Raw genomic sequence first — 12,696 nt, 5'->3', positions numbered from 1 at the left:
CGAGCTCTGGAAGATTGGTGGAGGGAATTGCAACCGGGAAACAGAATCTCACTGAAATTGGCTCTGGTGATATTATTGGGAAAAATGTTCTTAAAAATTAGAGCCGAGAATGAGGAACTGCCGGAGAAAAGTATCAATATTTGATAAATGTGGACTCAAATGAAAGGAAAGGAAAATTTCAATTATTTATTTTGATAAATGGCAAAAGGGTTAACTGAATTGTATAACTATATAAAGCCTGTAAATAAAAATATTTAAAAAAATTAAATACATAGTGCCTCATTACGAGTCCGGCGGTAACCCTGCTGGTGCTACCGGTGGGTTGCCTCCGGACTCAATGGGCCTCATTACGAGGTGGGCGCAAAGGGATACTGAGCACCGTTAAGGACATCGGTGCCGGTAATCCCTTTGCGCCCTATTCCGAGGTCCCTTAGCGGGTCCCTTCCTTAACGCCTGGTTTTACCAGACGTTATGGACGGGGCCCGTTAAGGGACTTCAGCGCTAATAACGGTAGCGCAATTTGCGGTACCATTATTAGCGCCTTCCCATTGAGGCCTATGGGGGCTGAAATGGGAATGGTGAATGGCTTTTTCAATGGGGACTTACTGGTCCCGCAAAGGTCGGAATAGACCGGTAAGTCCCCATTGAACGAGGGCGGACTCGGTACCAGTATTGGAGGTAGTCATGGCGCTAATAGCGCCATGACTACCTCCAACCTCGTAATGAGGCCCAATGTTTTACTGGTGCCCGACTTCCTGGTGCCAACCAGACATTACAATTCCGACGGCCCGGAAAGTCAGGCACCAGTAAAATATTAGTCCCCATTCCCTTAGAGTCCCACAGGATTCTATGGGAGTGGGGACTCGGAAGTGCCGGCACCGTTGCCAACGATGCCGGCACTTCTGTGAAGAGTCTATCTACCGTGGCCGCTGTGGCCGGCAGGGTCAGACCTGTCTGGTGCAGCGGCCCCGGCACCCTCGTTTCCCGACCGGCAATCTTGTAATGAGGCCCATAATTTGGTTAATGTATGGGGGGGAACTATTCTAAGGTTGGAATACGGTGGGGGGAATGAGGGAGGGAAAGGGAGGAAGGAAAGTTGTTTTGTTGAAAACCCAAATAAAAACCTATTTATAGAACATACAATCTATTAACATCTAGTGGACGTTTTACATGTACTGAGGTAGGAGGAGGGATGTGACAGACGACTGGCAGCAAATAGTTCCCACTATATAATCACATTTTTTATTTTAAATGCCCTGTAAAAGTGTTTGACTAATTGTATACACCTGAGTGCTGTGAACGGACTGGTTTAGAATGCACATACCAAATATTAAAGCAATTAACCCTTTTTATTTTGGTGCTTCATTGCAGATTTCCCCTGCCTCTAATAGGTGTGATTATTACACTCTTTCATAACACTCAATCAATCAAACTCTGAAGGACCAAGAGACGAGTTGGCCCTGCTGAGACTCAAACCTGTAAATGCAGATTGCACACAGATTTCAGGGTACAGGCTTAATGTGTTCACCTGGTATGAGCTATACAAGCAGTGGGCACTTCCAATGACAGACGGTCACATTTTCCCCATCTTTAAGCTACACCCTTTTTTGTCCATCTTGGCAGCCCTGCCACCACCCTACCCATAATTAGACAGTAACCCCCTGATACCTACTCAGCCTGAAAGAGGTAGATGCGCCAGTCTGCGGTCTGCAGGCGGAAGACATTGGGACGCTTGTTGTACTTGCTAGCTCGCTCCGCCAGGGCGTGGTGTATGCCAATTACCTCCTCCGAGAGCTGGTAGTCTGGTCGATACTCCTCCTAGGGAAAAGAGGGAGACAGAGCCCAGAAAATAAGGGAGACAGAACCCAGAATAGGGGACAACCCCAGCACATGCAGTAACTAGTGCCATAAAGAACCCATCTCATGGTGAAAACAGTAAAAGAAAAACATCTAAAAGTGGGACACAGGCCCCATAGAAATGAGGCACAGTATGATACTCCTGTGCAATAGGAGACAACTAGAAATCCCAGAAAATGGTGTACAAACAAAAACACGGGCTACACAGAGACCCAAACGCAAGGAGGAGAAGGTAGCGATTCAAAAACCATTGAGAGACAAAGCCAAGTACGGATTCAGGGTGAGGAGGACCTTTGCTCAGACAGATCGCAGCACATGGGGGGCACAAGAAGAGATCGGCCCCAATCAAAGGTGGAGTCATACTCCAGTAAAAAATGATAATAGGAGACAGACAGCATAACAAAAAGGCAGATGGTGCTAGACTTCAAAAGAGGGTAGGAATCCATAAACGAGAGCGAAACAAGGCTAAAACAAGGGGGAGACTTATGTAAATTCAACAATAAAAGAAGCACTGTAGCACATTTGGAACACAGGAAGGAATAGGTTACTTACCTGTAACTTCTGTCCTCCAGTATTGGCATCTTTCATAGATCCATATGCTCTTGACTATTCCCCCCTTGTCAGTATATTAATCAGTATATTAATAAAGCAGCTAAAACTTACTGTTCTATTAGTCTCATTGTGGGTCATTTACCCTCTTTCCAATAGGCAGTGCCTCCCATAGCTCCACCAAAGCTCCATCCCCATAACCTACCGCTGGAGGCCATCTCCAGTTTCTTTTAGCGCACTGTAAAAATGCAATATAGCATCTGCAAATCTATGAGGAATACCTGCTTTCGTTCTCCTTGCCTAGCAGTGTCAAAAATGTAATGCATGCTGACAGCCATCTGGAGATGGAGGCTTTGGCAATCCTCTTGCTCATATCCTTGGGTCCGAATGCTATAGTTAAGGTGCTTGCCAAAAGCACTTCGTGTGATCGATGTAGTACTTGAGGGCCCTTTTCACATCCAATGAATGAAGAGATCTGTAGGTATTGTTCGAGTATTGAAGAACACTGACAACACCAAAAGCTCCTGTAAGCAGAAAGAGGCCGATACTTCGGCATGAACTTTGGATTGATCCAAAGCAGTACCTTGCTTTTATGGAATGCTAAATATGTTGGTTGCACTCATAAGGCCTGGCTTTCATTCACCCCCCAAAGCGGAATTGATGTCCACCAAGAAGGCCATTTAACAGGAAACTCATTTTATGTCAGCGCCACCCATTTGAGAATGGTACTCAGCCCCCAGAGATACCTAGTGCGCATTTGGAGAGGTCTTGAATAGCCCTTTCACAAATTCTCTAATCAATCTATGAGACCATAAAGCGAGCGTAGGAAGCATTCAAGTATAGCATGAAACCGCAGCCAAGTGTACTTTGATGGATGAAAAAGCTAATCCGCTCTTTGCCAGAAGTAACACATATGGTAATATCTGCTGATGGAGAATCCTTTCCTTTTTTCAAGACAGGAGTTTGCAAACAGGCAGGAGTGTGAATTATTAAAACTTGGAGAGTCCCAGAAGTTCCAACAATCAATACGTTTTTGGCCATGGCAGTACAATGAGGATCCGTTTTTACGACTGTTGTGTGACAATGCGCAGCACACTTGGGACGAGAGGTATATGCGGGAAGGCGCAGAGTAATATGTTGTCCCATGGGATCGTGAATGCCTTCCCTAAGCTATCCCGCTGTGGCAACCTGCTTGCAAATGACTCACACTTAAACTTATTCTAAAAAGAGATGACTCAATGCCTGGCTTGACAAACTCTGTTAATCTGGGTTTGTAGCAATTACAATTTGTGGCAGGAGACAAGCTCTTTGCTTAGGGAGTCGGCAACTGAGGTGCTGTTGCCTGGTAGGTGCCAAGGAGACAGGAAAATCCCTTGGGGCATTTCCATAGAAAACATAGATGCTTGAAAGTCACCACGCCCTTCTCTGAGCCTGTGTGTTATGCCTGTCGCACGCTCCCCCTCACTACCCATTTTGCTTTTATCTACCCATCTCCCTTCCACCATTCACTCTATTGCTCCTTACCTTATTCTATCAGACCACCAATGGTCAGTACGAGACACGTATCGTAATTTCTAATCAACCCACCATAGCCTTTAGATCTCCACTTAGCTCTTGTGCAAGACCATACTCTCGCAACATCCCTTCTCTTGGAACTTCCATCTCCATCATTCTGCTTGCCCTGGACTCTTACTCCATGAGCCTGACCTACACCCAAGCCTCTAAAGACAGCACATCTCCTATACTATCCTACCACCTTCTCCTAGGAGTAACTAGAAAAGCTAGGCTTGGTTCCCGCATGTTCACCCACCCCTGACCTAACACTTCAGCCTGCCTCCATTGCTACCAGCCCCATGCACATTAATTCTCTCAAATGTGCTCTCAACAATGCCAGATCCTTAGGCGCCCATGCCATTGTAAGTGATTTCAATCCGGCTCACACCCAAGTCCCGCCCAGCGTGTAGTGCGCAACTGAAATCCTTATTTATTTTTATCTATAGGTTCAATATTCTGAACAATATACCACTCGTATCACACCCTTCTCCTGGAACCCCCCCGGTCACACTGAACCAGGAATCAGGCTAGTTTGCAAAAGTAAATATTTATTATGTATTTAGAATTGAAATCACAATATATTTTAATAGGTAACAACAATGACCAGTGGAATGACGGAACGCTGAATAATCTCTTTAATGTACTAGGAATCAGCAATGAGCACAAAAACAAATGCAGCACAGAAAAGAATACTTTTGGTTTGGTTTGGAACAGATAGCACTATGGTTAGAGGTTCACCCTGCAAAACCCCTCAACCCCCCAATAGGCAATGTAAAGAGATGGGAGGAGAAAGCAGGTATTCAGGAATAGCATAAATCAAACAGAATATCAGTCCCACCCCCCCCTTCAAACACAAGAGAAAAACGGAATTGACTTTTCAGCTGTCAGCATGGCTTTGAAATTGTCTTTGGAATTGGCTGGGCAAAAACATCAAATGTGGTCAAAAATACTTAGATTATTATAAATTCCTATGGGAGCCACTTCGAACAGTTACAAACCAACACAAGCAATGATTTAGTCAGAAGAGAACTTTTGAAATCTCAAAGTCCAAGTGGGAAATAAATTAAAGCTATTTCACACGTGTAAAATTTCTCAGAATGTAAAATTGCGGCAAACCTTTCCCTATGCGATATTCGCTATAACGCGAGAATCGCACTGTTTTGCAATGTGGTTTTGGGTTCTATGGATAGCTAAGGATGTTAGGTACAAGTAGGAGTTGAAGTTCCGTTATAGAGGTTTTAGTGAGAGTCGTTTTTGCAAAATAGGCACGAGAATGGAAAACAGAAATGCACTTTGAAAATGAAAGCTGGGTTTGATTACACTATATTATGACTATGAAAACGAGGATGCCACACATGAATCTCCACAGTTACATGGCCAGCGTAACTGTTCACGTGGTGGATGCTCGATTTCTTTCTGGGATTCACTTTACTTACTCAAAAACACTAATGACTTATGATTTTATAAAACAAAGGAGGGAAAGTCAGCGCAAGCAAGGTTCTGACAATACTATGATTCTGAATTTACAGATAGGATGAGTTGAGAGTGGGATAAGACAATGCAAACATACTATGGGTCACTTTTCTTCCTATTAATACTCACAGGATAAGTTATTAAATTGGACCGTCAGTTCTGGTCATGGATTGGATCTGGTCTAAGAAGAACAGCACATCAGGCACAGGAGTGGATCAGCTAGGCCGGTCCCCGGATTTGCACAGAATCTGCCCTCCTTGTCTGTGGATATTTCAATCAGCTGGATAGCGAGTTCTTCACGCAAGCCTTGTGGTAACTAGCCAGAGAATTTCAGGATACTAGTTCAAAAGGCCTTCTCACACCACAGCGCTTTACTGGGTTGCAAGAATACATTTGAGGATTAGGCCTTGCAGAAAGTCAATAGTTCTCTACTGCTTGCAAGAGTCTTGGCATCTGGATTTGGAAGGATGTTAAAGCTGGATGTAGAATGCTGGATTAGAGTTCTTCGCCGGAATCAGGAAAGTGAGTGATTCAGTGCGTCCCTATGTGTTGTCAGCTGTCTCTATTTATCCTTTCAAATGACATCACAAACTGGGTGTATGGGCCGGCTTAGCTAAGCTTGCCCCTGTGAGCTGGGATTGGATCAAAACTTCATCTCCGTCTTGCATTTGAGTGATTGGATCAAGGCCGTATGATGTCACATTTTATGGTTTTCTTTACAGTTCTTAGAAACCTCCCTTTAGCCATTGGTCTCAAAATCAAATTTTATACTAAATACATATTTCTACATTGGTCACCTTTACACAAATCACACACAAAGATTCCATATTTTATGTAGCATCTGCTCCTCAAAATCCTGTGGCTGTGGGATCTTGTTTCAACTTTCTACAGAATTTTGTCCTTTTCGCTATGAACACAATTTCAAAACTTTATGCAAATTTCCACAAATGTGTGTGTTTAACATAGGGATGTGTGTGTACATTTTCACGATTCTAGGATTAATACATTTCACATAAAACCACATATATTGCCATTCCTGTCCAGAACATGTCACGCAGTTCTACCGCCTCTTAAAACGTGCAGCCAAAAATTAGACTAACAGATATGTCCTTGGTATATTTTTCACCACTTTGAATCACAAGTTATGAGTCTCTAAAAATGTGTTCATTGTTCATTCTTAACAGCAGATGGTCGCATTGCTCCACCCCTTTGTCTTTCCTGGGAGTCCAGGAGCATCCCCGTCCCTGGGGAAGTTCCTTCCAGGAGCCATTTACGACCCTCTCACACCTCCGTTTCCTGGGATGAAGGGCCTGCTATTGTTCATTCTCTTTCCGTAGACAAAAGTCTGGATTAACCCACAATTATCACTCCTTAACTCTCTCAATCTGCTCTATACCTACCTTTTCCTCCTTCCGCACTTCCCTGAAATCTCTATTTCTCCATTCCCCACCATGAAACCTTGCCCACCTCTCATTCTGTCTCCTTCCCTATGATCCTCTCTACCCTCTCCCTTCCCCTTCCCCTTCCTCATTCATTCTCACCCTTATACCCCTTCTGTTTCCCTCCTCCTTCCCTTCCTCACCCCTTCCCTCACAGATGAATTGCTCTACTTACTGTTTTGATGGTTTGATTTATGATTGTAAATCGCTTCTACTGTTATAATGCTCTTTGTATTCTGTTGTTATGATGTAAAGCGCTTTGGATTAAAGCGCTATATAAACAATAAATACAAATACAAATACCAATGTCACCATTAACATCGCAGACATCCACCCAGTTCTCTGGTCGGACCACTCACGTATCCACTTCAACCTCTCCTGGTTTAAAACTCACACACTACCTGAGGTATCATGCAGCCCTATTCAAGTCTGTAACACTCGAAACTTGAAACATAAGGACCTCATGCACCTGCTCTCAGCCTCGCTCAGTTCCTCTCATCCTGCTCGGAACATAACAGCCCACAACCTTGCCAATCACTATCACACAAGCTTACCCCAGGCCCTTGACCAGCTCGCCCGATCAAATCCAAAATTTCTAAACCTCACAAACCCAAGAATTCCTGGTTTACGGATGATCTAGTACGCCTTCGCAGAGATAAGAGATATCAAGAACACAGCTGCAAGAAACAGCCCACTGATATTAAATGATCGGCTCTCACGACTCTCGCCCTTACCTACAAGAAAGAAGTTATCACCTTCAACGCTCACCTTTAAAGCCAACAGCCTTAACAACAGAATCTCGAACGTCACCTGCAGCAGTAGAGAACTTTTCACTATCCTTAGATAACTTCAGACTCCTATCCCCTGCATCACCGCCACTCGCGCCGACAAAGCTTGGTGTACCACGATTCAAAATGCCCTCTCTAGCAATCGCTTAAGATTTACACCAATAAATCCCTCCTTGCCAGCGAGGCACCTTCATTTGAGCCTGCCGCCCACACCAGCGAGTCCCAGGCCCCCCCAAAACTCCCCCATTTGCTTGCACTCCAGTTACTCAAGAGCAAGTTATCAACACCATTCAAACACTAAACCCTTCCAATTGCAAAGGCGACCCCTGCGTGGCCCATATTGTTAAGCTCTGTGCTTCCACTCTTGCACCCACCATCACTGATTTTGCTAACGCCTCGTTCACTTCTAGCGTGGTGCCCACAAACATCTACCTGGATATCACCCTCGCTAAAAAAAAAGCCCACCCATGATCCTGCTATCCCTACTAATTAGAGACCTATCACAACAGTCCCTTTCCTGCTGAAAATACTAGACCACCGTGCCTATAGCCAAGTCGAACATTTCCTTGAGCAAAACCACCTTCTTGGAAATAGGCAATCCGGCTTTCATCCCAAGCACAGTATGGAAACGGCTTTGCTGGATCTAAAAATCCAATTTGACTCCATCCGCGACTCCGGCAACTTAGCAATACTCTTACTATCAGACCTCTCTGCTGCAATCAACCTAGTCGATCATGACACTATGTCTCCACCTTCGTCAACATTTCCACTTTTCCACCGAAGCCTGTGCCTGGACCAAATCCTTTCTGCGTGATCGTACCACCCGAATATTCATCAGGGAATCTGCAGCTGACCCCATCCCTGCCCCCCTGTGTGTACCGCAAGGATCATGCCCCTCTCCAACACTCTATAACACATATACAAAATCCCTTTTTGATCTGCTCGATGACAGGAAGATTATATACACTAACTTTCCTGACGACACCCAAATGCTCATTCCAATCACAGGTGACCATGCTAGAACTACCTCCACTATCAATGTTGTCTAAAGCACTATATCAAAAACTAGATAGCCATTCACAACTTATGTCTCAATGATGATAAAACATAGTTCCTCATCATTGGCTCACGGCATCGGCTCAAACACCTTGACCCCTCCTTCTCTTCCATCTGTTTCGAAGGGTCCAACATCCCCTTCCTCAAACATATAAAAACACTGAAAGTCCACCTCAGAGCCAACCTAGGTATGACAAGACAGATCAATGCCCTAGCCCCCTGAACGAACTACACTGCAAGACATCTCACTCTGTGGGCAATTCCTCTCTCCTGGCAACTGCCTCACTCTGGCCCGTGCCCTGATCCTATCCAAACTGGATTATTGCAATGGTTTATTCATGGGCACAACTTCCACCAACCTGGCCAAACTCCAACTACTGCAAAATGAGGCACTTTGTGCCGCCCTTGATCTAAAACGCTCTAATCACATCTCAGCCATAAGACAAGAAGTCCACTGGCTCCCCATCAAAGCATGTGTAGCCTTCAAAACACTACATCACACACCATTGCATCCACCAAGAAGCCCCCTCTTTCCTAAACAGCTGCATCTCCAAATCGTTCCCTGTACGTCCACTCGGATCAGGTACCAGCATACTCATGACCACACCCTCTTCAAGAGCAAAGGATCTGGCAACTTGAGTTTCTGCATCACAGCGCCCATACTCTGGAACTCCCTACCTGCACACATCCATAATCAGAACTCGCTCCTTACATTCAAGAATCATGTCATGACTTGGCTCTTTGACAAATACGAGTAACTAATCCTGTCTTTCTATGCCTGTGTTATTGTCTATGTATTCTACCTGCCCTTGTACAAAACGCTGTGATACCCCTGTGTTTGGGCGTTACAAAAATGTCAAAAATAAATAAAACAATAGATTTTGTGCCTTGGTGGATAGGATCTGTGATCTTGTGCCCCACTGGTGACTGATATTTTAAAAATGTGGTAGTGTTGTCTGCAAACACTCTCACGGTCTTCCCCCCTGCAGCTGGGGTTGGAAGGAAACTGGCCAGGGTTTTTATGGCCTGGTAGTATTGCAAAGTTAGATGTAATCTTTAAGTGCATGGATGCTTGCAGAGGGATCCGATCATTTGCTTCTGGCCAACAATAAATGTGGAATGAAGGACGCCTGAGGCCAGGGTTGACTGATACTCTGTGTTTCGATTGTTTTCAGGATGTGCCATGCGCGCTGAAATGCTTCTCATTAGATTAGTATTTTCCAATGACGCCAGTAAGCAGGGGTGGGTGAGATGGTTCACAGTTCAAGGGAAATCTGTTTATTCTACTGTCTCTCATGTCATTTGAAGTATCCATGCAAACCATGTGCAAATTATATTCAGGATTAATAGGTCTCAGACTAGCTGGGACTTGTGATGAATTATGTTTGTATGTGAAATACTGTATGAGGTCATGACATACCACAGAAAAATCCTAAAAAGGAGGTGTGTTGTACACATGAGCTGAAGATGGTAGTTAAGATAACGACCACAAAAGAGAATGGGGGAATTTGAGAAAGATGGGATTTATTTGTATAGGTTTTAACCAATCATGGGGAGGGGCGGTGGGCGGTTTGTAATGAGTGTTTTAACTGTTGCAAAAATGTATATAATGTATCAACTTGTGTAGTTCAGGGAGACATGGGTTAGTTTGTGCCCATGGGGTCATCTAGCCCCTTGGACAATTGTAAAGAATGGAGGGGGGTATCTGTACTTCTGCCATCTATATGGTAGAGTAAAGGCACAGAACACCCCAGCCAGGGCTCTCAATTTGGCATCAGCCAGGCTTAAGCTTTCAGGAGGTGATGCAGGCTGGTTCTTAAGTACAGCAAATCCCCAAAGCCCACCACAAAGGAATGTCCACACACTATGTTAGGTGATAACACAGCTTCTTTCTATAAAACAGGATTGAGAAATCTATATACATTTATATAATAACATTTTGTACTTGGAAATACTTATTCAAAGAATGGCAATTATATACACTATCTGGTACCACACAATACTTACATTCAGTAAGAAATACACTAACTACAGACAGTTTCAAACACGCAGGTGAATTCTTAAGTGAGGTATATAAGCATAGAATAGGAAAGAAAGGCAGGTTAGTTGTGAATAGTGGCAGAATGCTTTCTTTAGACTAGATATACAATTCTGTGTGAAGATGCCCCCCCCCAGGCAACCTGTAATGGAAAGGGTAGGGAGCAACTTACCTTGTCTTTTACAGCCCAGTCCAATAATGTTCAATAACCTTCTGCTTTCTTTAAAAAGGTTCTACCACCCAAAAGTAACTGACAGGCCACAGGGGAACAGGATCTGGGACCCCTGGATGACCTCTGAGGCTATTAGATGCTCTTCCTTGTGAGAGTGCCTTTGGTGCCTTGGCAGGCGAAGTGGTAGTTTCTCAGTTTCCCTCGGAGGACGGACCCCCCTGGAAAAAAATAGCCACTGGGATGTGGAGTCCAAGAAGAAAAACGGAAGCTAAGTCTTTCTGAAGTGCAGCCGTTTTACTCTTCGCTGTGCTCTCCTTTGGTTGACCATTTCTCAGACTGTAGAAGTCCTGCGAAGATGAAACTTGCTGAGGGCTCCTAAAAGCCTTGGTAGATGAGAGTAAGACCCCTGGGACCTTTCGATGACTTCTGGCAGAGACGGGTGATTAGGTCACTTTTGGGGTCAGGTTTCAGAATATCGCGTTTTCCAAACTTTTGTTTCTTGGTTCCTGCGGCCACAGCACGGACCTTTGGACTGCTTCTGGCGACCTGGACTCGACCACTGACCAAGGACCCTCACCAATTCTGGACCCTCGGGACGTCTTTCTTAGCTTCTGTTGGCAGAAAACCCACTGACAGACCCTCCTCTGCACTCAGCGACTCTGGACTCTCTCCGGCGAGACAATGTGTTCTGGGATGATGGCAAGGATGTACTTTGAAATGTTCATAGGCAGTTTGGAACTTTCAGAACTTTGGGTGTCCAGCAGCACTATGCCAGGCTACCCCCTCTTCTGGGCAGTAGACAGCAACGGCCTCCATCGGTCACAAAACACACCTCTGGACCCGGGTGACGCCAATGGACTTCAACTACCGATGTCTGGGCACTCTCCTTCAGGACTCACGAAGACCCCTTCTCCAGACGGCAGGCACACAGGACTGGCTTTCAGGGTACTTCTGATGAAGAGTAGCAGTTTGCGCAATGGTCCCTCGTAGCTGGGGAGAGGTCTCCTTTGCAGGTCCTCTCTGGATCAGTCCTTGGAAGAACACAGCAGCTTTTAGATTACACAGCGAAATGCAGCAGCAGACTTCTCCTCCAGCTGGGCTTCAAGGAACAGTTTCTTCTTGCTTCAGCTTCGACTTCAGCTTCTGAACACATTGGTAGGTGAGAGGTCCCCAGATATACACATCTGTTCCCCATTCACTCAGGCTGAGCCAGGCTCAGCCAGCCAATCACGCAGAAGGGCATTAATGCAAGCAGGCAGCCAGCCAATCAGGCTCACAGTCATTCAGGCCATTTACTCCACCCAGACACCCATAACAAAGTATGTGGATTGGGGTAAGCACCCAGCCTTTCAGCACGCTACACTGAATTCATGTCATTTTCAGTCAGAGCTGTCTCATTCATTGTGCCACACACACAGAAACCAGACACCCATAACACAGAATGTACTTTAGACTCCAATCATACAGGTCCCACCTCTAGGGTGAACCCACAACACACAGCCTCTGGGAAGGCTCCAGTCAGTCTGGCAGGAGGCAGCCCCATGGCCATATGTGGCATTTACACCCAACAGCCAGTCAGGAGAAAGGGAAGAGACACAGGACTTCCCAGGACTTTGGGAAACAAGGTATAAAGGCAATAGAAACCAAGAGGACGCAGGGGCCATCTTGCCTTCTATCAGGAATCCATGGATTCCTATAGCAGGGCCTGGGTGTCCCAAAATGGAAGACACTCAAAGCCACTGCCAAGTCAGTATGTAGCTGCTACCAGCC

General features: G+C 45.2%; 1 protein-coding gene across 4 annotated transcripts in view; it reads right to left on the bottom strand.

The window, feature by feature from the left end:
- The window catches only part of LOC138492065 (PH and SEC7 domain-containing protein 1-like), a 1,158,039-nt gene that overhangs the window by 256,412 nt on the left and 888,931 nt on the right, over positions 1–12,696 (bottom strand). For all 4 annotated transcript variants that reach the window (XM_069619020.1, XM_069619022.1, XM_069619019.1 and 1 more), the window contains one exon: positions 1,673–1,818. In XM_069619020.1, coding sequence (XP_069475121.1) covers positions 1,673–1,818 — 146 coding nt within the window. The remainder of the gene's footprint in view (positions 1–1,672; positions 1,819–12,696) is intronic.

This window comes from Ambystoma mexicanum, chromosome 10 (genome assembly GCF_040938575.1).
Source record: "Ambystoma mexicanum isolate Mex_15411 chromosome 10, UKY_AmexF1_1, whole genome shotgun sequence".
NCBI lineage: Eukaryota > Metazoa > Chordata > Amphibia > Caudata > Ambystomatidae > Ambystoma > Ambystoma mexicanum.
The sequence above is the reverse complement of the archived record's forward strand: the minus strand, read 5'-3'. Positions and strand labels throughout refer to the sequence as shown.